Source organism: Centruroides vittatus, unplaced genomic scaffold (assembly GCF_030686945.1).
Source record: "Centruroides vittatus isolate TY-2023 unplaced genomic scaffold, ASM3068694v2 scaffold_464, whole genome shotgun sequence".
NCBI lineage: Eukaryota > Metazoa > Arthropoda > Arachnida > Scorpiones > Buthidae > Centruroides > Centruroides vittatus.
In genome coordinates this window covers 2,808,344-2,835,630 of record NW_027122710.1, presented here as the reverse complement: position 1 = coordinate 2,835,630, position 27,287 = coordinate 2,808,344, and the positions used below count along the sequence as shown (strand labels likewise).

General features: G+C 28.5%; 1 protein-coding gene across 1 annotated transcript; it reads right to left on the bottom strand.

The window, feature by feature from the left end:
- On the bottom strand, positions 1 to 26,475 carry LOC136989310 (KICSTOR complex protein ITFG2-like). Its single transcript, XM_067287432.1, has 14 exons — positions 26,422 to 26,475; positions 23,880 to 23,991; positions 21,703 to 21,798; positions 20,379 to 20,420; positions 18,451 to 18,519; positions 14,281 to 14,362; positions 12,591 to 12,676; positions 12,346 to 12,408; positions 12,118 to 12,248; positions 7,782 to 7,933; positions 6,091 to 6,179; positions 3,911 to 4,028; positions 2,396 to 2,572; positions 1 to 289 (listed from the first exon to the last, which is right to left on the bottom strand). The coding sequence occupies exons 2-14, from the start codon at positions 23,973 to 23,975 to the stop codon at positions 177 to 179; spliced, it is 1,314 nt and encodes a 437-aa protein (XP_067143533.1). The 5' UTR covers positions 23,976 to 23,991; positions 26,422 to 26,475; the 3' UTR covers positions 1 to 176.
- Between the last annotated feature and the right edge of the window lie 812 nt (positions 26,476 to 27,287).

Genomic DNA, 27,287 nt, shown 5'->3' with positions numbered 1-27,287 from the left:
CAATATAAATTTATATAATCATTAATGAAAGAAACTATTCACATTCAAAATAAATATAAATTATTAAATTTAATTAATTTCATATATTACAATTTTTACATTTTTATAATATATCATGGAAATATGATAATTTTAAAATTATTTTCATATTTATTTAATTAACAAGATAGAAAACCTCATGATTTTTCATCTTTTGATTTTGTAGGACTGTTTGCTAAATGTACATTTGCTGGAGAATTTGGAAAACCATACAGAAGCCAGTGATAAAATTCTCGAAGTACTGTATTATCTGTTATCAGAAAAATAATAATTTTTTTTAAAAACACGATTATTATTTTTTCATTTACTTTATTTAATTGAATATACATGCAAGAACATATATTTTTAAATAAAATTTTCAAATAAACTTTCATTTTAATGCTCTAATTATAAAGCAAAATGTATTAAAAAGAAAGTAAATGTTGATTATTTCTAAAATTAATAAAATTAATTATTTCAAATTAATAACAAAGAACAACTATAGTATTCAAGAATCAACTAACATTTATATTTATCAATTCATTTAATTTAATTTAATTTTATACAGGGAATTCCATAAGTCCAGAACCACAGGAGTTACATTGTTCTTTGTTTATTCTTTAACAGATAAAGCATAGCACTGAGTAAAGAGAAACAAATTCAAATTATTTTGATGGTGGGGATCACAGCTGGCGAGTTGTTGTTGGAGAGTTTAACAGGCCACATCCAGATTCTCCACCAATCACATACAACAGACTAGATGCAGCCTGCTGAACTCTTCAACAACTTCTTGCTGACTGTGAGTCCCCACCATCAAAATAAGCTGAATTTGTTTCTCTTTACTCAGTGCCACGATTTACATGTAAAAAAATAAACAAACATCAACATAACTCCTGTGGTTTCGGACTTTTGAGAACCACATACTATGCAAATATTGCCCTACTTACAAACAGGTTAGGTTTCCAAGGTTTTGTCATAAGTCAAAATGCATATAAGTTGAAAACCAACCTAGAAAGTACATTTGTACACAGAATAACGACTTATTGTTAGTGTTTTATCCTTCAATGTACTGTACTTTATAGAATACATTACGTTCATTTATCTGTTCACTACTGCTTAGTAGCGGGTGTTTCAAACATGGTGTTTTTTACCTAATGCGTTTAGTTTTATGATGTCTAATTTAGTTTTTATAGTAATAGAGCAATACTTCTTGCATCTGCCTCTGCTGCTAGCTTTACTAATATGTTTTGGACATATTTTTGAAGCACTAATTGCAAAAATTTATAAAAATTGCAAATAGCAGCAAAAAATTACCTCAATGTTACCAACTTCAACACTGCTTCATGAGCAGAAATGGAACCTCAGAATTTACATGAAAATGAAAAATATGCAATAGAAATAAGCCCACATTAATTATTCATTACTGGCCAAAGACTGACTTTGACATCACCATGAGTGGCCAGAGAATTTCATAATCCACATGAAATTTAAATTTTAAACACACAGACAAATTATTCATAAGTCTGAAAGTTCGTAAGATGAACATTTGTAAGTAGGGGAGCACCTGTACAGAAGTTATATTGTTGTTATTTGAGGAAGGGGTTAACTAATATATTAGTTTGATTCATTTATATCATAATACTTATTATATACAGTAAATGAAATCAAATTTATATTAAAACAAATTAAGTAATGTAAAATAAAATTGTAAATCAGAATGAATTGTAAGAAATTATACAATAATTTTACATTTCAGACTGTGACAGTTATAATTTATCAGAAATCTATGACTTTAAAATTGCATCCATGAATTAAGGCACCACCATTTACAATAAATACGTACAATTAAAAATACTTTTATAATTAAACTACCAATACTTTTAATTACTAACTAAATGTAAACATTTTTCTACTCCATTTAAATGCAAGGTGTCCCAAAAGTCTCCATACATTGAGACAAATCAAGCTCACCAGTGGGCAAAAAAATTAAACCAATGAACACTGGCAGTTGGTCATTGGTTCATGCCTGACCAATGAGTTGGCCATCATGCAGTGTTCTATCAATAGGTTTTCTTCATGTGTCTAACACCTAAACTGAATCCAGTTTCCCACATAGGAAATCCTGCTAAAAGTTACCCCATTGGTAGATCACCAATGTGTTCCGTTGTTTTACTCTGTCAATCCACTGATACAAATCTTAATGCTGATATTTTAATGTTTTGTGAATAAAGTTACATTTCACCTTTGTATGTATGGAAACTTTTGGGACACCCTGTATATAAACATGACTATTTCTTACATTTAAAGATGAAAAATAGGTTAAAAATATTTCACTTAGTTATATTATTTTTATTTTATTTATTTTTTAAATACATACCTTCAAGTCCATGTTTTGAAATCAGAGATGAAACTGTTGGATTTTGTGCCATGACATCTAAAAATTTCTGAGTTTGAATTGTTTGAAGTTTTACATTATAATATAAATAAATATGATCTCTGAATGTTGCATAAACTAAGCATGTGACTTTACAACCAGGCCTAAGTGAAAAATAACCTATAAAATGAATATTTTTGCTTTAATTTTATTTAAATACAATTAAAATGAAAGCATTTATAGTATCTAAAAATAACAGTTTACAAATACTTTATTTAAAAAAATAAAAATTTATTTATATTATTTAATTATTAGTAAAATTTAAAATATGAATAATAAAGACTATAGCCATAACAATATACAAACTTTCTGTACCTGAATTCTTGCTACAATAAATAATGAGATATTCAAATTAAAGAATTCTGGTATTACAAATTCATTCAAAGTACATTTGTAAAACATTTAAAAGCTGATGAAACTGAGAAGTAAAACTTCTAACATGGGTAATTTTGATCCACCTACATTAAGAAACTAAGACAAATCTTGAAAAAATGGAGCAAAACAACAAACTACATGAGTCAATAAAGTTTTTATATGTTAGGATAACATTTCCCTACCATACATAAATAAGTGTTTTGTAATGCTTTAATATCATTTTGGAAAATTGATTGGGTTTACTTTGATGAACTGGAACCAAATTAAAATTTTTCAAGGTCAAGTACATGATGGGTCCCACTCACAAACAGAAGTGAATGAGTCTGTTGATACTTTGTTTTTTGACTCCACCAAATACATAAATTATAAGACACCCCGTCACAGGAAAAAAAGTCAGAAAAACTTCAATGTAACAAAAAGTAAAATTCTTTTAGAGCCATGTTTTAATACAGTAAAACCTCATTAATAAGGAACAAAGAGATAAAAATATTCCAACAGAGTTAAAGAGTTTTGAGTTGGCAAGTTTAATACTTGAGTTTCTCAAATTTTTCTGTGGCCAGAAATTACCAATTATCAAACAATTTCTCAAGAATCTGTTCATAGAATGTTTACAAAACTGTATACAGTTGACACTTTTGAAAGCTTTCTCAAGATGCTCTCCTGTGTCCCAATCAAAACACTGGTAAAATACTGTATCAGTAAAACGATGTTATTGAGAGATTGTAATAGCATGGTGTTGTGTTTGATATGGAGACATAGTGTTTGTTTATCTTAATCATCTATATTCACACAGAAATGAGAATTACAGACCTATCAAAAGATGAGGATACATGGGAAAATGGGAAATATGTGAAAGAGATAATATTAATAAATAAACAAATTAAACAACTTTAATTTTAAATTATTTATAAATAATATTCAATAAAGCAAGTTAAATAATAAAACAATTTTAAATAATGAATTAAAATGTATTTATAATTAACAAAATTAAACAGTATACTAAGCAAATAGTCACTGATATTTAAGATTATAAATGATGAATGCTAAAATAGTAGTAATCAACAATATAATAAACAGACAAACCTGCAGTAAAAGCACAGACAGGTTCTTCAAACTGATATCGTACCGATTGCTGTTCTTGATTCACAAAATATGTTTGGCCATCCCAAGCACATACTACTACTTCGTCAAGACCATCTCCCTATAACAAAACAAAATTAAATTATTGTTGTTGTTATTTTATATAATAAATCATCATAATTAATTTATCTGAGCAATCATTTTATTTAGCAAATTTTATATCAAAATCTAGAAATATTATACAATTGAAATATGCTTTAATTACAGTATAGTTTAGTTTTTAATTTAATACAGGAAAACCTAATAGGATCACTATGCAATTTTCTCCATAGTATGTATTATGTACTGTACATACAGATAACAAAAATTTGTAAAAAGTTATGGAAGTAATGGAATAAATGGATACTAAACATAATAAACAGGATACCAAATCCTATAGCTTAAGAATTTGAAAGGAAAGTAATGGTATCTATTAACCTTTCAGCAGTGGGATAGTCAGGTATGGTGCTATCCCTTAGTAGTGGAGAATATACCTGGGAAATTTTTAAAGTATTTTTTCACGCGATTTTTATCATTACCGTTTCGGAAAAAGATTTTGTAAACAGTTATGTCTAGTAAAGAAAAGTCTTTTTTTATTATTACATAATTCATTTTTTATGTGAATTTTTTTTTCACGGTAGTTTTTGGTGATACCCCCAAAAGAATTTAGTAGATATATACGTCCCTCACCACTGCCACATGATCGCCCTCAACATATATATACATCCCTCACTGCTGAGTGGTTAAGAAGTAAATAAGATAAACTTGTTAAATTGTCAAGCCATTAACTATTGGTTTTATAATTTATTTCTTAAAATTTTATAGTATGATAACCAAGCAACCAATTTAAAATGTATGAAAATATTCTTTGTCAAAAAATATGGCACAATATATTAACTTATAAAGATTTTAGAACTCTGATTAGCCATATTCACAATGAAGAATCAAGAGTTAGAGTTACAGGTTAACCAATTATTGTTCACTTTACTTTTAGTATATAAATGTTTATTGTTTAACTTCAAACTCTGATTCTTGGTTGAAAATATGATTGTAAATCATTAATTGTTGGATTAATTTTAGACTAGAACTTGACAACTATTATTCAATACAAAGCAACTTGATCTAAAAGATTTTGGAATAACAAACTTATGTTTAATTACTCAAATAATTCAATATAGCACTACTCAAATATATAAAAATAATATTACAAATATTACATTCATAACATTATTAATCTTGATGAATTAAACAAAAATTTAAATCAAATATCATATTTTTGAATAGCTTTAAAAATGAATAATCATCATCATGATAATTGAAATCAAAATACAAACTAATTAAAACTATAATTCATTATAATTAGAGGCACTGTTAGTATTTGAAGCTGTGGGTGTGAAAAAATTAGACGAAGACATTTCAACAAGATGAAACTACAGTTTAAAGTTAAATTTGCAAAAATACAACAAATAAATGAGTACAAGATGCACTAAAATATAAGAAAATTGTTTTATACTATGCTCTGTGATGGTATGGTTATTGTCTATGGAAATTTCACCAAATTCAGGTCCTTTCCTTAGATTACCATTAAAAAGGAGTAGGCCTAAAAAAGATCAAGTTGATAATTAAGATTTATCCTTAGAAGAATTATTGGAAATGGCTGGTAATAATAGAAGTGGAAATGTTGATTTTGAGGCTTTGGAAAAGACATAAAATGCACAATTATCATCATAAACAATGTTCAATTTGCTAACATCCTATGTTTTAATGATAGAGTGACAAATAAAGATTTACAGAAAAAAAAGTGAAATTATTTAAGTAATGAATAATATTTATCATCAGATCAAATAAAAGACCTAAAAGTAAACCTTAAAAAACTTTTATGTTGATAAAAATAAAGGACAATCTAATAAACTTTCTAGCATAAATATATTATTGTGTGGTCAAACCAATTAAGTACAAAAAAAAAAATGATTTAACTTTTGTCTTTTTAAATCAAATTTTAAAAATCTGAAATATGTATATTGTCAGCAATATGATAAATTCTTTGTCTAATATTTTTGATAGCCAAATTTAATTTTTCTCTAAAGCAAAATACATAGAAAACTCAAATTAAATATAAAAAATAATTTATTTATAAAACATACTGTCATGTCCAATTTAGTCAAAGCAAATAATTGATGATCAACTTGAATGGACCATAGAATGTTATCTCCATCGACCAACATTAAAGTACCTATTAATTAAAAAATAAAAAGTTATTTAGGGTGAGTTATCAAATAATTTTTAATAGTTATAAGTACAAAAAAAATTAAAATGTAAAATTTTAGTATTTTATACTATTATATTTCATTTATTTAAAATATATGTAAATTAACACAATATTAAATTTGCAATTTAAACAATCTGCTAAATGGCAAAGATCTTCATAGGTCATTCAGTAATTTCCTTTTTCTTATAGTGATTGATAAAAATTATTTAATCTGGCTAATGGGCTTATCTTATTCCCTGGTTGGAATAATATATATCATATGTATAAACTTGATTTATTTAGAAAATAAGCAGTCCATAACAAGAACATTTTTAAAATCACAAATGTAAACTATCCAAAATGGCATCTTCACTTGTTCTTTTTCACACCAGAAATTAGTCTAAAGTTCACTGATGTTTGATCTTTTATTTGAGGCCACAATTTCAATAAATTACATAAAAACTGGTAATTGGATATCATAAAAATAAATTCTGAATCTTCTCGAAGCTGGTTATACACAATTAAATAACTCCACTATGAACATTCAAAAGTACCAGCACATGGCAATCCGTTTTTGTACGATCCAGGCAACATTAAAAACTGAAAAACAATTAACTCGTATATTATTTAAAAATGTATACCTTAATATTTGTGTTAAATTTTATTTTATTTTATTTTAGTTTTAGCATTAAAGTTAACACACAAATGTGATTTTTGTTGTATACGTGTTATAAAGCTTTACCATTCCAACGATTTTAAAATATTTATATTCCAACAACCTGCATTCTAATTCTGTAGAACATTAATGACCTGAAGCAGATTCATATTGGATCAAAAACGTTTGTCAGTTTGTAATTATTTTAAATATATTAGTGTGCTGGTACTTTTGAATGTTCATAATGGAGTTATTTAATAAAAATAAATTGTATTAAATTAAATTTATTTAATTTTATAATATTACCCAATTACCAGTCTTTTATGTAATTTACTGAGATTGTGGTCTCAAATAAAAGGTCAAACATCAGTGAACTTTAGATTAATTTCTGGTGAGAAAAAGGAAAAGTGAATTTGCCATTTTGGATAGTCTATGTTGTGATTATAATAAACTTTAATGTTCTTAATAAACTAGAAATGTATAACTCTAGAAAGGTAGCAGTTTAGTTAAACATATTAATATTTTTTGTGACATATAAGTTGATACCATAAACAAACAACATTGCTAAACCTGATATACTATAAAGCTAGACACTAACCAATGCCAAATTCTATCGGGCTAGACATGGCTATATTAAATAACTTATGCAACCAATTTGGAACTAAAGAGAGGTGTTAGGCACCATCTTTTAATAACTTTAATAATTATAATTTTTTAATTAATTAATTTAAATAAGTTAGAACCACTGGGTCTCCTAGTGCCAAATTGGTTGCATAAGTTATTTAATAAAGCTATGTCTAGCCCGATAGAATTTGGCATTGGTTGGTGTCTAGCATTATTTGATACCACATTAATCATATAACTTAATGTATAAAAGTAATCTCTACATATAAATATAGCATCTTCAAATATAATGAAAAATTTAAACATACCATCCAAAGTTGCAACAGCAATTAAATTATCTGTAACATGATTATCTCTTATTCCTTTTATTCCTCCAACTATTTCAGTAGATACATTAGAATTTCTAATACGTGATAAAGCCAACGGATGATGTTCTGGTGTTAATTTTGAGACTAATGTTCTGAAAATTTTTTAAACAATTTGATTATTTTCAATTATTTAAATCATTTTTTTTCATAAAGTAACAAGTAATTTACATTCATTCAATTATATTTACTTTAACAAACAGACATCATTTTGAATCATGTCAACAGTGTGTGCTTTTCATGTTGTGGGATGGGAAAGCTTAAGAAGATCGAGAGGCCCACCACCTTGAAATAACGTCCATTATTCACTTCCTAGCCACAAGAAATGTGAAACCGGCAGAAATTACCAGATGTATAAAATTTATGTTCCAAATGCCATGAGTGATAGCAAAGTTTTTAAGTGAGTAAGACTGTTTAAGAAAGGTTGGGAGAATATACATGATGAACCATGCTTGAGTTGGCTGTCTGTAATCACTGACAATCTTGTCCGTGCAGTAAACACCATGATTTGTGGAAACAGACAATTTACCACTTCCATCTTATCAGTTAATTTCCCACAAGTTTCAAAGTCAGTTCTTTACAAAACTGTGTCAGAAAACTTGGACTATAGGAAATTGTGCTCACAATCCAGGAATAGTGATCCTCTCAGGCACACACTTCCATGGCATGAATCTGTAGAAACCGGTACCACACTACAACAAATTTTTCAACAACAATAGAAACTATGTGGAAAAGAGACCAAAAGTATGTAGAATCTGAGAAAAAAAAAATTACTCATAATGTTTAGTAGTTCATTTTTTATTGTAAAATGGACCTTACTTTAAAAATATCCCTGGTACTGTTTGTTGCATTGGGTACATTTAAAATTGGTTTTAGAATACCATGATATTATTTATGCAAAGTAGATTCATAACGATGTCTAAAGGATGACTTTTTTCCCACTTTTATCTTTTTTTTTCAGTAGACTAAAACAAAATTTTTAACATGGCAGAACCTGTGAAATACTGTTTAAATATTGCAATCAAATGTGTTATTCAGAATCATTCATTAAATAAACCAGGTCGTCGCTGGTTTAATTAATGAATAACACATTTGATCACATGTTGCTCAACTTTCCAGGCAACATTTAAAACTGTATGTGATGCCATCTGTTATGATAATTCATTTTTTAAAATTTTATATTTTTAACTATTATAAAGTGGCAGAAAGCTTAATTTTGAAGATAGGGATGGGTTTCGTATAATAGTAATGAGTAAAATAGTCATTTAGTCCAACCATACTGGATATACACACAACCCTCCATTATCTCCCCACTCCCCTTGACCTTTAATCACCAAAATTTAATAGCATAAATCCCCTAGTATACAAACCTTGCTGCAAAATTTTATAAATTTTCGACAAAAAGCACAAGAGTTATTAAGCTTCAAAGATGAACAAAATCATGCTCCACACACACTAACATCCATACATACAGAAATTACCAGTGAATTTTTTTGTATTCGTTGATGTTTCAAGGTGTCCTGAGCCCAAAAATGTAAAAATATTGGTTTGTAATTTTTTGGAAATAGGTAAAAAAACGGTACCCCAATATAACAGCCAAAAAAGTAAAAATTATTCAAAAATGATTGCTATTCCTAACAAGGTGAGAGCCAGACATTCAAGTCTCCAATTCAAATGAAACTTGGTGAGCATGTAGCTTTAAGCACAAACAGCTTCTTGTCCAAACATTAGGACCCACTTCTCAATCGCTTCCAAAAATTGGGCCCCTGAAAATTTAGCATTTAGGTTATAAGTCTTTGGAAGTTTGAGGTCCCACATTGGCAATAGCCAAGCGAATAAGACCCTAGATACTGGACCTAGACCAGGGATGGGCAACCTTTTTCTATGTAAGGGCCACATTTCAAAACTTTTGAACTGACACGGCTGTATACAAGAGAAAAGAGAAAAAAAAAATGCTGGTAAATCACAATTATTTGTTCATGTGTAATTATAAATTAGCATAAGCATACTTAATTTAGTTTCTGGGACTGATATAAAAGTAATATATCAGAAATATTTGGTTAAATATTAGTCACTGCTAGTTTAAAATTAGTTTCAATGTAAGGCTGTTAGACAGTTTATTGTTTTAATTTTTACTAAATTCATTGCAAGAAAAACTATTCACACACATAAGTTGTAGAAAATAATGTTTGAATTTTTGCTGCATACTTTGTTAAGCTGGAAAATTGATATATTTATTCATTTTTTATGCAATGTGGGCTGCAAAAAATATTAATGCAGGCCGCAGGTTGCCCATCTCTGACTACCTAGACGATCAACCTAGACGATGTAGGTTTGAACCTTCAGAGTTTTAGTTTTTGTTGTTTTTTTTTTTAATGTATAACTTTCTTATTTTACCACATCATTAGCATTATTATTAGTATTATTATTCCTCAGATTTAAAGTGTATAAAACAAGATAAAAATTGTGACAGCATTTCCTGTTTAGTGAAAACAAGCCTCTAGTAGATTTAACTTTTTAACGTTGTTAAATAAAATTTTTATTTCTCCACATTTATTTTCACATATTTTACTTAATATGTCCTTACAAGCAAATAAGCTTCAGATGTTACTGCACAATACCACCATATCTGAAAATAAATATGAAGAAAATTTTATTTAACAATGTATGAGTTAAATATAGAGAGGCTTGTTTTCTGTATGCAGGCAATGATGTCACAATTTTTAATCTCTTGTTTTATAAGCTTTAAACACGAGGAATAATAATAGTAATAATAATGCTAATGATGCAGTAAAATAAAATAATGTCACAAACTAACACATAAAACTAAACTAAAATTCTGGAAGATCAGACCTACATCAACTAGCTCTAGTGCCTTGCATCTTATTCTCTCGGTTATTGAAACTTCCAAAGTCTTATAAACTATACACTAAATTTTCAGACCACTTTTTTGGAAACATTTAAAAAGTGGATCCTATTATTTGAACAAGGAGCTGTTTGTGCTTAAGGCCAAGTGCTTATCAAGTTTTGTTTGAATTGGAGAACTGAACATCTGGCCCTCTCCTTGTAAGTGACAGTTTAGCATGTTACTTTTGCTTTCCAGACACCAAACTGATAAGGCTACCAGCACATGCATTAATTAGTAAGTAAAACAAATAGCAATAAACAATTTAAAGTGGTGAACAAAATTTAAAACTGGAGAGATTGTGGCAATATATTTAAATTTTCCAGAACAACCCATATATATATATGCTTACCTTGTAGAGCCCATAACATGCATCACATATACTTATGAGAGTAATCATCATAGGGTGAAAAGAAGTGTTTTTTGAACTTGCTCTTTGAATAAGCATCATGAACATGCAAATCATTCAAGCCAAGACCAATAAAAAAAAAATCAATAATTTTGAGAGGTAATAATTTATGGTTTCCTAGCTAGAAATCAGAATTCTATTCAAGGATAAACCACACCTTACAAGACATTTTCAAAATCTTAGCATCAACTAGGCAATACATAAAATCTTTTGTTGTGTTATATTGGGGACAAATTGTTGCAATATGGTAAACATTCTGTTGTATGTATCCATATTCTTTTTTTCAAAAGAAAATAAATACACAGAGGATATGAATATCCAATCTTAGTATGCTATGTATACAGCTGATAAAACGTGCTAGGTGCTTTATCAAATGTTCAGTCTCCACAAACGACATTCTTGTCTAATTCTGAAAACAGATCATCATTCCCAATTGCCAATATTCTTTCTGGGTCATCAGCTCCCATATCTTACAAAATGAGGTTAGCATACTTCTCTGGGATAGGAAAACCATTTAGCTGGATTGGGAATATAAGTAGTTTCTTTATATTTAAAAAGATTTTGTGTGAATGACAATTGCTTTGGTAAGTGTTCCAAAACATCCCCATTCATTTCTGATAAAATATTTCCCATAACATTCCTAGAGTTGCTTAGTATTCTTGGAAATGTAGGCATGCAGTTTATTTGTACTTTTACTAGAATGAAAATGTTTCATCTCATTATTCTGTACATCCAAATAAGTTTTGATGAAAACCGATAAGGAGTGAAGGACTGTTTTTTTATGCTGAATGAAAAACCTGCATTGATTAAAAATGTATTAAATAATAAATGTTTTATTTTTTCCCTGTTCTGATTTGTCATAGTCCTGTTTTGTCACTGTTCTGTTTCTTCATGTTCTGTTCTTTCATTGAACCATAAATTATGATTAGTATATGATATCATGTAAGCAATAGAATTTCACTTACACTTTTTCATCTTCAGAAATCTCTTCATTTTCAGGAAATGTACAATCTAATCTTATATATGCTCCTCCTGGTTGAGCAACAATAACATCCGGACAACCTTCAACTACTGGATTTAATGAAATTGAACCAATCTATATGATTAAATAATTAAATAAATATTTCCAATATTACATAATTCTCATAATAAATATTAAAATTTCATTTTTACAATATACATTGCGACAATACCTGAGTAGCAAATTCCCATTTGTGTAATCCAACTAATTTCCCCAATGGTTCTTCAACAGTATTCTACAAATAGAAATCAAATATAAAATTAAAAAATTTTAATAATAGTTAAATAGTCTTTACAATCATCTTAAAATAATATTTGATTACTCCTGTTTTATTTAAATATGAACTATATTCATAAATATAAGAATTTTATTAAAAACAGTTAATAGGTTTTGTGAATTTTATAAAATTGCAATTACCAATGATTGGGGTATTCTTGCCCATCTGTAAGTTCTAAGTACACGGTCGGTTAAGCCTAAAATCAATTCCATAGAGCCATCTCCGTCTTCAAAAAGACATTATTAATAATAAAATATAAGTAGTAAAAGTAGAATACAAATGATTTCAGTATAAAACAATTTATTATTATTATAGCAGATTAGTAGTATATTTATTATTTTCTAATTTGAAGTAAGTATTAATAATATTCTTATGAATTAATCTATGTACTTTTAAGAACCAGGTTAAACTCTCTTTTATTCTCAGATAAGTTTTGTTTCTGTGGAATAAATCACTGTAATAATTTTTGTTTTGAGAGATACATTTGTAAAATCTTGCTTTATATAATGAAATTTTTATACCAGAAGAACTATTATCAGGCTAGTGAAGAAACATTTCATTTCTCAAGAATATTTAGAAATTACATTTTCAATCAAAAAGATGCAGATGCTCTAACAAAACTAGAAATCTGCCATGTTATCAGACTATAAAAGGCTAAGTTAATAATAAAATATGAAATAATTTGTCTAGAGGTAGGTGGTTAGGCTACCATCTTGTGACATTCTTAATAAATAATAATTATAATTAATTTTTAATTTATATTTTAATGATCCTTTAATTAAAACCAGACATTTTGGTAGTGAAAGTTCAACAAATAAATCCATTCAATTGGTCTTAATCTAACAATCTTTCCTTTTGTCTAAGTAATGTATCTGGGTTTGCCAGAAAGACACCTTATGGCCCTGGTTGGTGTACCTAACTGGATCACTTAGATGGATGAGTTCATAGAATTCTACCACTACCATTTGATTGTTCCGAGTAAAGAAGTTTCCGTGATGTCCACTCGACACTCGCTGTCAAAGTTCAGATGTAAACATGAACTTAAAACATTTCAAAGGAAAACTCTAAAAACTTGTCTATGAAAACTAAAAACTGCCCATTTACTCTAGTCCTCTTCCCTTTGTTTTAAGGGATTTAGTTGGTCCAATCTGGAGCTGAGTCATAGCTCACATCCAAATCTGCCTCAGCCAGGATGGCTGACCATCTTAGTGACGATATGTCGCACTAAGCTGACCCAGAAAAATGGAACCTCCCAAGCAGAAGACAAAATCACTTTGTCTCTGACATTCGATTTTAATTAAAGTATCTAGTTAGTGGAGTTGTTTATTTATATGTAGATGCTCTATCAATAATTGAAAATGGGAAGAGAAAAATTAAATATAGTAAACCACTAACTCAAATTAATAGGGAATGAAGGTTTTTCAAATTTGCAAAAGTCCAAGTTAGCAGGATATTTTACTCTGATGATATGGAAAGCAAGAAGGTGTATGTACAGTACAGTAATTTACTATGATCAGCTCTATACAGAAACTTTAAGTTTAATCACCTCAGCTTCAGTAGGATATATTGATGATATAATTATTACAGAAAATGAGCTCAAATTGTCAAAAAAATTTTACGAAGTTTTAACTTGGAAAAATTTTAACTTACTGTACAGTTTTTCAAAAAAATTTATCTGAATCAAGCAAAGTCCAAGTAGATGGGGTTTACTATTTTTTTAAGAATTGCTAATTTGCTTTAATACAATTCATAATAATATAATAAATTTATTCTACTTTTATGTAATAAATTACTTCAATATGCTTGCAAGATTATACATTTTTAACGTACCAATATCTGCAATTACAGCAGTTTTAGTGTTTGCAGGTAATCTTTGAGTATGAAATGATATTAAATTCCTTCTTTCTTCACTCTAGTAAAATAAAAAATATGTATATTCAATTCAATTCAATTCTTTATTGTATAAACCTTAGTTCATTACAAGGGGATAAAGTATTATATAAAACTGAGGTTAGTAAAATATAACAAATTAATGAAATAGCTTAGTACAAAATAACACAGTATGCATTTAAAAGATAAATTTAATTTAAATAATTATTTCTGAACACTGAATTAAAACAAATGCAGCACATTTTAAATCATGATAGTTTTATAATTTTTTAAAATCATTTGTGAAATGTTTTATTAAATGACTTTTATAGAATAAAACTTTAAATTTTAATAAAATGTTACTTTTAAATTTTATTAAAAGTAACATTAAATTAACATAAAATAACTAGCATTAATATAACTAAATAATATTCATAAACTCTTTCCAAAGATTATTATTTTTTTATTGTGATTGAATATTCAGAAGACTTTAATACAAAATATATTAACTTAGTAAAAGCAGTACAAAATTATTTACATTGTAAATGTAGTATTAGAGAAGAAATGCCTGATTTTATAAAATAAACAATTATATTTTTCAAAATAAACATTATTTATTACCTTGCATAATTATACATAAACCCATGTGTTTATGTATAATCAAAAATAAATCAAAAGTTTTTTTGTATTTAGTCTTTAATATTGTATATTTTAATATTTATTTTATAAAAAAACATTTAACGTCACAGGAACTTTTAACCAATTTGCATAAGTATAGTAAGAGAAGAACCTATAAAGAAAGGTTAACTCCACTATTGTTAATTGTTTTCTGGTGATAATGAATAGACATTTGCAAGACTTCAAAAAAAGTTTTTGTATTTAGTTTTTAAAATTGTATTTTTTAATGTGTTTTTTAATGTATCCTGGATTTTTTAATGTTTATTTTATAAAGATCATTATTTATTTATTATTATTCTTTGAATTTCTATTCCAAAAAATGTAAGCAATGTGTTTGTGCCATATAATTCCTTTCCATGTAAAATAGAAAGTTTTTATGAAGAAACTTACAAAGATAAACCTTAACCAAATTTCTGAAATATAAATTAAAATATAAACTACTGCATTTTATAGAATATAAGACGAATCTCCATTTCAGCAGAGAATATTTAAGAAAAAGTATTGCCTATTTAATTGGATACAAGAATTACAGAACATGAGTATAATACATCCACACATAATTACGTAACAGCATTGACCCAATATATGTCTGAGTCCAGGATGTTCCTGTTGGAATGAAGCTAGCTAAGTTCGTATTGTGTAAAGAAGACAATTTTCTCCTTAGAGCCAACAAGTTTCTCTCCTAGTCATGTTCCTCGGTGATAAATGAGAATCCTACACCAACAATCCTATGAAAAACAAGGAGAATCATAGCCCTACCAGAGGTAGTGTTATCCCTAACTGGGTGCCTTGACCCCCCAACGCAATCTTGCATGTCCCAGATTATTTTTTGAGCCAAAAACACACAAGGTGGACTGGCCAAAAGAACGGACAAAAAGTAGGTGGCCAAAAGAACTGGACAAAAAGTAGGTGGGGTGCAATTTCTTGTTGACTAGTGGTCGTAGTGACCACTAGTCAACAAGAAATTGCACCCCACCTACTTTTTAGAAAAAGCGCTCTCTAAGTTTCTAAGTGCATTGATTCCAGACTCAGAATATGTTACACCCTCATCCTTGGCCACTAAATCCACCATCACAGCAAGCATTGGTATGGTGCAAACAAGCATCTACACCTTCTATAAACTGGATGTGGTGGCCTTGTATTCTTCGGTGCCAATGTTTGAAGCTGTAATGCTGGTCAATTCGCTACTCCTTAGGAAGAGCTTTAGTGCCCAGCAGATATTGGATATACGTGATGTGCTGTTTTTTATCACTGAACACAATTACAGTAGAGACTCGTTAATCGGATCGCCTGTAATCGAAACGATTTTCAGTCGGACTGTGTCATGCTGAATCGAACGTTTTTGATACTAAATTTACTTCTAAAGTATAATTTTCATGTTTTTATATTCTTCAATATATTTATTTTGTTTGTACAAAACGCAGAAATAATTTTTAATGATACGATAGCCTCGATTATTATTATAAAAATTTTCGTTAGGCTTAAAATCGATGAAAATTCAACACGAAGCGACACGCAACAGAGAAAAATTCAACACGAAGCAACACGCAACGGAGAAAAATTTGAACATCGGACAGGTTAATATATTTATTCGTACATAATTGGTAATCGGAACAAATCACTAATCTGAACAACCCCAGTCCCCAATTGATTCCGATTTTCGGTTCTCTACTGTATTTTCATTTCAATCAAAAGATTTATTTACAAAAACAAGAAGTCCCCATGGATTCCCCTTTATCTGCCATCCTAGCGGAGCTCGTCAGGAGAGAAATCGAACATAGAACATTTGATTTCCCCCTCACCATCCTTTACCCACTACTCTATTTACGTTACGTGGATGATATCCTCATAGCCTGGAAGGGTACCAATGAAACCTTTTGTACAGTCATGCAGCAAGTCTCTAATATATATCCATACGTCAATTTTATGTGGGAAAAAGAAAGTAATGCAGCTTATAGCTTTCTTAGATCTGTGCATACATAGATCCTTGGAAACACTACTATTCTTGGTTCAACACAAGTTTAATATGCTACCGTACATTATCCCAGCAAATGCATTCCAACCTGCACGTTATGTTGATGCCGCCATCACCACCCTACTGAGAAGAGAATTTTTGCTGTCATCAACCCAAGAGCTTACAAACAGTGAATTAAACAACATTGACTTAGCGGTACATGCAGCGGGTTTCTCAAGTGCTAAGTACCCACATATACTCAACAGAGTCAAGAAAACACTGTTTCCAAACACCATGTTAACTAACAAGAGGGAAGTTATGCTTGTACAACCAGCATTACTATACCTTGGTCTGCTTTCTCTATGCATTTGCCGCATGTTTAGACAGCATGGTTTGCTCTTGCCTCTTTTTCCGTTACCTAGCTTGTGCAGACTCCTCTGCAATGACCGAGACTAATTCTCCATCTTTGAGAAATCAGGAATTTATGTGGTTCCATTGGAAAATCCTGTAATGGGGAATAATATGAGATATATTGGGGCCACAGCAAGAATGTTGGCTACCCGCTTGACCAAACACCAGGATGATGTGGCAAAAGGAAGGTGGAACACTGAACTCGCAAGAAGGGTGCGCGACATGAATTACAACTTGTTATGGGCCCACTTTACTATACTCAGGACCTGCAGCGACTGAAAGCTCCTCTTTATATGGGAGTCACTACACATAACAACCTTGAAAAAGTGCAACGCACCTACTCTGGAACTGCCCAACATATGGATCGCCCTATACACATGATTAAACAGTGATTTACATCATCTGTCACATCACTGACGGGAAACAGTATCACGCATGTGTCATATTACATCACATTTGTAACATCGTACGTATTTGAAAATCATAGCAGATTCATATCAAATGTCGTCCAAAAAATCGTTTTATTTAAATTTGTATGTGTTCTTTTCTGTTTTGAATATTCATGTTTGATATAAAAATTTCTTATTTGCCTGAAGACGACGAAAATACATTCGTCGAAAGCAATTGGAAGAAAAATATTTGGTAACGCTGCACACAGTGAGTTCTACTTCTTATTAATATTACTTGGCGTGAATAGCATACTAGATTATATTAGGTAATACAAATTAGTATACACCTGTATTATGCCATTAAATCTGATAAACTAATTTGGGGGGCTTTAAGCTTATTCCCAACATAAATGATAACCTTAGCTAGGACATTTTAGAAAATGCATACTGTTAATCAATTTGATTGATTCACCCAATAATATTGTTAAAACATGCTACTGACAGCCCTTGTGATATGCCTGACATGTACACTGGCTAGTGGCAATCCTAGTTAATGCTTTATGCTATAATGTTTTTGATTATGAATGTATCTTTAAATTTAAATTTTTGTATTTAAATTAATGTCATATTATAGATTTATATTAATTTTTACAATTATTTTTAAAATTCTTTTGAATTAAAAGAAAAGTACTTTCTTACCATAGTCATATCCTTCTTCACATCAAAAATATGACACCATCCTTCATTACTTATTGTGACTAAGAAATTCTTAAAATAAATATTTCATATAATTAGTTACTTAATGTAGATAATTAATTAGAATATATGTAAATACAAAATATGGATTTAGTCATCATCTTTTGATTATTTTCCATTCATTGAAAGCTACAACTAATACTTTAGTTATAATTTTTAATTAATTATATTCAATATCAGAGAAATGTTTGTTCAGTTGTTTGTTCAGTATTGAACATTTACAATATAGAAACATTTATTTAGTATTGAATATAAGTTATCTTTAGCTAAGTAGTTAGTTATAACATTTGATTAATAAAATTTGGATTACTTTCACTGTTAGTATAAAAATATAACTTAATATAGGTAAATAAATCAGTTTAATTATTGAAAACGACTATTATTAGCATTATTTCATTGTGTGACTCCATAAATTTGATCAATTATTTATTTACTACAGTTACACAATCACTACATACCCAAAAATCCAGCAGAGAATGAACAGTATGTAAGAATGCACATAGGAACAAACATTTCCTGTGGTCTTAAGCCACCATTTTCAGGTTAGAATAGTCCTTTGAGCATAGAACCAATAACCAATTGGAATAAAAAGTCTTAACATCAAAATAATTTTTCTATCACATTTTACTTTCAAAACTGAAACATTCCATTTAAAGTTTGTTCTATGTTAACAGGACTATTCTAACCTCAAGATGGTGACAACTGCTGGATTTTTTGGTATGTAGTGAGTGTATTTGTATCATCTAGTTTTAGCAGTTATTTTTAAACTTATTCACTAGAATTACTTTATATGATTTAATCATAAAATAACTATAGCAGAACATTTGGTATTCTTTAACAATAATGTACCTGACATGGAAAAATAATGTTAATCAGAAGTTCTTTGTGAATGATATCAATCACTGAAACATTAAAATCAAACTGATGGTAATATTTATGCCATAAAATAAATCTAATATTGCAATATATCCTAATTGCTTTCAACTGTAATTGCAGAATATGTATGTCATCTCTTAATTTTGGGCAAATAATCTGTAAATGAACTTTGATCTTTGGAATAATAATTTGATGATTTAAAATATTCTATACAATGAAGTAAAAAGTTGATAATGTCCTAGAGGATAACTCTGTCATAATTAAACATTTTAGAGATTCTTTATAAATAAGTGAAATTAAAGAATGTTTTTCTCTACTAATGAAAACTGGATATGTATAAACTGTAAAATAACTACTTACTGTTTTATTTTAAGGATTATGTTTGTTGTTTTGATAATTGTATACTTAATTACCTTATAAATGTTAATAAAATCATAAAACAATAGAACTTACATTGCTTTTTATTCAGGATGACTTAAGCAAATTTTATCAAGTAACTAAATGAAAAGTTGTAATGTTCAATATCACAAACAAGTCACACCATCAAATTCTACAGCCACTTTCTAACCAAGACTATTGAAATAATAAAATGCAGACATCATCATCAAAGAACCACATTTATTTTTAAAAAATTTATGTTTAAAATTGTTCACAATATGCATTTCAGAGGATTTGGGTCAAAGCCCTCTTCAGTTATTATTAGGTATATACATATATTGTTTAATACATATTGAAGTATTAACACTTTTAAAAACTTGTCAGAATAACAATTTACATTTTTTTCTTTCATTATTTAGGTAGTCCAGTTAGAAAGTGGCTGTAGAACTGTGGCTTGATGTATTAGTCATATTGGACATTACAACTTTTCATTTAGTTTCTTGATAAAACTTTATAAATGTAATTTAAAATATAGAAATACATTTTTCAACATTTATTTAATTTAGTATCATAAAAATATAGTATAAGAAAATTAATTAGAAAAAATTTCTGCTCACTTTTCCTTCATTGAGAATATCACCAACAACAGTTGTTGTAATCTGTAAACATTGAAAATAAATATACTTATATTATTGCTATTATTTATTTATAAATTAATTTAAACAAAAATTAAATTCCTATATATTTTTTCCTTTCTTTTAAACTATTCTTACTTAAAAACTTTTTATTTTACAGGTTTTGTAAGAAAAACATTTACAAAACTTTAAAATTCTTTTGATGCTTTATTTTGATTTTTCTGCATCTCTTTTGTTCAGAACTGGAAAAACTCCACATGGCCAGTCTATTGGTGCAGGATGAACCTGTGACCAACTACCAATGTTCAGTAGTTTTATCCACTCAATTACTGGTGGACCTGACACTGAGACACAAAACTTCACTTTTCTAAAATGCATTTTGACCCCATCAAGCTGTTCTTCAGATAGTTTTTGGTAATAACTTTTTCTTTACAATTTTATACTTCTACATAAAGAGTAATTTGAAAAAAATCTATATGACTAAAGTTTCAATTTTAAAGTCCTCAAAAACCTTTTATTCTGATCGTTAAAAATTTGTAATGCAAGTGAAAATTTTATTAAAGTAACAAAAATCTTAAGACTAGAAGAAATTACAACAGAAAATAGTATTATAAGAACAAAAGTATATTACAAAAGAATGCATAAAATAACCTTTAAGTAAATTTCAATGTTAAACATTTTATCATTGGAATAATGTTTTCTTTCAACTAATTAATCAGATATCAGTTTTCTCTTTTACTACAGAAAATTATTAATAAAGTGACTATTTACTACAAGATGAGACAACTTGCAGCACCTCTAGAAGTAAATTTGGAAGTTAACCCCCCATCTTGAAAATAAGCAGGATATTGAAAAAAAAAATCAGTTACAAAATTGTAGAGCATGACTGATTTAGTACAAAAGGATACCTACACTTGAATAGTGTGAATGAAAGCTTGAAATGCTAATGTGAATGTCAAGCATTGACAATTAAATGCATATTTCTTATGTATTCATTCATGTGTTCTCACTCATTTCTCTAGTGTTTATTTATAACAGATGTATTTATTTTCTTGTCTTTGTGCTGCATTCATTACTGTGTGTTGTATGTTGCATATTACTCACACATATCAGGCTTTACTATGCATCATTAATGTAAAATATACATTATAAAATTCTAAAATCATATGATAAATAATCAATACATTTGTGAATCAAATATTCAAGTATAGGAAGGGTGGTATTGCAAAGTAAATACTTCTAACTATAATTTTATGTATGACATATCTGAAATTACTTTAAAACATTAATTCATATTTAAACTTACCATGCCTAAATCATGACTTGTAGCCCAAGGTGTAGGTTGTTGATATCGAAATACTGCAAGTTCACCATTTATATTACCAACTACTAATTCATTGTTCTAATAAGACAAAACAATTTTATTTTTTTTACTATAAGCATCATATTATTCTATTTTCACATATAAAAAAATTTAAATTAAACATTAAATTATAAACACAGAAAAATGAATAATAAAAATTGTTCATTTAAAACAAAATTATAAAATTAAACCAGAACTTTTCAAAAAGAGAATAATTAATAATTATCATATTACATAATTATAAATTATGTAATATGATTTTTAAAGCTTTTTATTTATTAACACATCTTCATTCTGTGTAAATGCATTGAATTCATTATTTCATTTTTATGCCTTCATCACAAAAAGATCTATCCATCTTTCAGATTAATCCTAGATTTTGATAACATTCTGAACTACTACATCTGTTATGAAGTGTTAAGAATACAGAAATCAAACAGATAGAAATTACTAGAAGCTTGTTAAGACTATAATCATAACATGGAATAATTTGCTATCCCAAATCATATTGCTTTTTTTTATAGAACTGATAACAGCTAATGTTTTAATCTGGTTAATTGGTTGTCTTCAAATGAGGAGAGTGAAATGGAATCTGGAAAGTAATTCCACTTTCCAGTGGACAGTGTTCTTTAAACTTCATCCAGTGTTAAAGACACATTGATTAATTCAGCCAAGTAACTACAATGGCTAGTTCACTCTTATGAAAATTTTAACATTCCACTAAAGTATTGTTTAAGTAATTTATTTAAATACATATCCATTTATTACAATAAAAAAGATAAATTGTTTCAGCATCCAATGCAAAGATATCAGTATATCAAACATTGCAAAGCCATATAAATATATAGAAACATGACCAAACAATCACCTTAAATAAAGATATTATCCAAAAATAAAAATATTTGTGAATAATAGTCAATACTGCCAATACTTAATACTGATCATTCAGAAAATTTATAAAAAGAGGCACATCTATCAACAAGGATCAGTAGTTTTATTTGCTTTGTATTACTTCAATCAAAACTGAAAAAATCCATAAAAAAAGAATCAAATCTTAATCTTCAGTTGATATTTTAAAAATTTCAAAATGTTTTCAGCCTTTACAAGGCCATCTTTAGTATATATGCATTAAACATTTAGTGTTGAATATTAGCAGATAAGATGCTAGGATGAATTTTTAAAAACAATCATTCACCTGATGGAAGCAAATCTTCAAATTAAATCTCAAATGACCATTCATCTCTTGCTTTGGTTCATATATATATATATATGGCATGCCACTGATATATATATATATATATATATATATATCAGTGGCATGCCATCTAAGAAAGCTGTGGAAGCACTGCTTCCCTTGTATTTTTGTATTTTCTAAAGTATAAACACATATTGTGTGATTATTTACATATTTTAACATACTTTGAATTAATTAAAATTAATATTTTATTATAAACACATTATGTATCTTATTACAAATTTCTATACTACATGTGAAAAAAATGATAAGATTGCTATTGTATATTTGAATATAAATTTGTATATGCATATTCCCAATGGAAGCGCTGTATTGTCGAATACAGGACAGCTGCCATGGTGAAAATATTTGAATTGTGTAAAGCAGCCAGATTACACACATTCATACATGCATTTTACAGAGCACCAACCTCACATGGTTTAGCTCGTGAATGTTACACACCAAAGTATCGTGTAACGCTTCCAATGATTCTATCGAGGGCAGGCACAGCTTCCCTATCATCAAATGTCACCGTACGCCAGTGATATACATATATATAATATATTAACATATTTATATATATTATCATGGATAATATAATTGACAATCTTCTCAAAAACAAAAATCTAATTTATTAACTAAGAAAACTAGCTAAATAAAATTAATTAACATTAAAAAGTATAAACACTAAACAGAAAAAATAAAACAGAACAACTCTTTAAACTTTTGGAACAGAATGGTTCCCATAAACATTTTTCTTCAATGCTATGTCCCAATCTGTTTGTTGATGATCATGACAGAAATGCATTTCATTATATATGTATATATTTCTGTACAAAAATAGTTTTATATTATTAAAAACCATATATCATAGAAAGTTTCTTACATCATCGTTATCAACATCTCCAAGGACAATGGCATTTTTACAAATATTTCCAGGAAAATTAAATTCAACTTTTTCCACAAAAGACACAGCTCTCATTATTTCTTTTATAATTCTAAAATATTAAAAAATAAAATGTAAACATTTTAAATAAACAGCTATCCACAAAGAATAATCTAAAAATTTCTTATCATAAATTTTTTAATCTATTTTATTTAATATATATTTTGCACTATTTTATTACCATTATAAAATTTGTCTGAAACTTCCAATTTATTTTAATCTAGATTCTGTACAGCATTTGTCTAATACTACAAATAGTACAAGTTCAGATGCCAGTTTTTGTCTGGTGTTTCTATTATCTGTCCCCCATTTAGCCTTCCATTAAATGAGGATTTGGAAGTTATTAACTTTCTTTTACATATCATGGATGATATGGATTAAATGCAATTGGAACAAATGGATGATAATATACATTAACAGATTTCTACATATTTATTAATACTAGAAGATATTAGTGGTAATATCTTCTAATATCAATGAATATTTAGAAATCTGTTAATGTATATTATCAGTTTAAGACAATATAGTCAGAAAGAGAGCGCGATGGACTGTGTGCAAGATAATTTTTTGTTTAACTTTTGAAAATTGATTTATAAACAAACTTAAGTTTGTTTATAAATCAAGTTTGTACAATAAAATATTTATATGTAGGTTTCCATTTTAAAATTTAATTAAAACTTACTATTTATTTTTTAATTTAAAAAATATAGCATAAATTTAATTTATGCTGTGCTAACAGTTTTTTTTTTAAATTTATAATCAAATGTATTTCTTGTCTTAAAAGTTCTCATTAAATATACGGGAACTTTTTAAATTTTAATAATTCTATTTTTTTTAATCTTTAAATAAATTTGAATACCTTCTAATAACCAATCATATTCCTTACATTCTTGACTTGCTACTACTTTCCATCATGTTACCAAATACATTTTGAGATGAAAAATTTTAGCATTTTATTAAGGTTTTTTTAACTTAAAAAATCTTAATAAAACACCAATTTTTCCATTGGACAGTAAGAAAAAGTTCCTCAAATAAAGAATTTTTTTTTTCAAATTCACTTACATATAAATAAAGTTGAAACTTTTTGATATTTACATATAACAAAAGAAAATTTTTCAAAAATATTTATAATTCAATGCACTATTAACACAAAAAATGTAAATTCGATCTATGATCTTAAAATGCTCTTTTAGATCCTACGAGATCCATAAAATTCTCTACTCTGTTCTTTGACAATCTCTAAGAGGTTACGTCTTCTTGAATTGTCAAAATATCTTAAAGATAAAATTTCAAGATATTTTACAGACTCAATTCATAGATATGCATTTACTTATCATCATCATCATATGAAACTATTCTTAGAATGCACAGTGTTTAGTACTGTGAAATAAGCTGTTTTGAAAATTATAATCGGTTAACGTTACCTTAGGTAGCCAAGATGGTGGCTTGTCTCTAATCCCAGCAAGGAAACAGTGGGACGCACATTCTAACCTAACCTAACCTAACCTATTCTAATAATTTAGTTGCTAATAATTATGGTAATTTATTAGAATAGGTTAGGTTAGGTTAGAATGTGCGTCCCACTGTTTCCTTGCTGGAATTAGAGACGAGCCACCATCTTGGCTACCTAAGATAACATTAACCTTATAATCAAATGTATTGTATTTAAACATTGAACTTACACCATTTAATTCATATTTAACATTTAGCCCTAGAATACTTAGTGGGGTTCAGCATTACCCCAGCAGTTTTTAAAAATTATTAGTAGAAGTCTGTGTGCAATTGGCTGCATTCAGCAGAGTCAACAGTTGTAACCGAGCAAAGGCGTTTCAATCGGTAGCTGTTACAATTACATCTGCTGAATGACGAGTGATGCGTTGGAACAAAAAGCAGCCATCATTGGTCAGTTTCTGGTAGCAATAGATAGCATAAATGAAAGACACTACTAAATGTGACATCAAAATGCCTAACATGTTCCAAAACAGCACAACTGTAAAGGCATTCAGCAGAAAGTACTAACAGCACTGGGAACTGTTGAGTCTGCTGAACACAGCCTATTTCATAATGCTTTGTGTATTTTCTGTTGACAAAGTAATGTTTAAATCTGCATATGTGTAGTTTTAATTAGCTTGCCATTTATTTATTTTTTAATATATTATTCATATATATATATATATATTTTAATTTCATTTGGGGATCTTTAGCAACCCCACCTGTGTATTTACGTCCATTGTTTTCGTTTGTGTATTTCAGGTGTAAACATTACACCGCACGTAATTCACCAATTATATCCAGGTGTAGTTAAACACGTGATTTATATCATTTGGATTCTATCTCTCTTTTATTGTTCCCTATATCAAGTATTCTCTTTTAAAAATAATTAGCATAGCAGGTAAGAATCACTTGAAATGTTTAGACTACAACGGGTAAGACGAAAAATAAAATAACACGCGACAATCAAACGAAACACGATTATACAAACCTAACGAGCAGTGTTGCCACTCGATCTTCTCCACAATATCCGGTTTGAGAGTAGTATATTTCCAAGGTCCTAGAATTTCTCCCCTCGATTCTCGTGCTCCGCCTCCAAATAATCTACAGTACTAAAATTAGGATTTCTCAAACGGGATCTCGGGATCCCGTTTGAGAAATCCTAATTAGATCGGGGTCCCGGGATCCCGGTTGTTTTTTTTTAACCCGGAAATTTTTTCTCATCCCAGGAAATCCCGCAAATTTCTTAAAAGTTTACTTTTTCCTTTTTTTGAAGAAATTTTGCAAATAGAAAGTATAAATTAACTCATAAACTGTCAGAATACATTTGTATTTATTAATTTTAAGCCTGCTTATTAGTTTTTTAAATTTTTGTTCCTTATGACATCGCACAGATTGTCAATAATCAATATGTATTTCAAATACATATTTGTAGCAGGACTCTGAAAATTCTTTACTTGTTAGAATCTGTAATATCTGGAATAATTGTGCTTATGCTATCTTAATTTTTAACATGCCCAGTAGCTTGAATAACTGCATAACTCCAGATTGTACAAATTGGGCAAGGATAGAAACGAGTACGAAGTATGCAACTATGAAGTTTTTCTTTATAAACCCGATTATTAAAGCCAAACGAACTGCCGAATTATCGGGCATAAGCTCGATGCCGCTATTAAAGCGGCCGAGGTAGACAAATCAAGAATAGTTGAGAGCAAAAGAAGTACTGCCAATGCACCTCAAAAATGAACTAGAAATCTTCCAGGCTACAGGTGAAAAAACACATAACATCTGTCTTTTCTAAAATGCATTAAATACGATTCCGCCCACATGAATCGGAAAGGGCATTTTCAGTAGTGG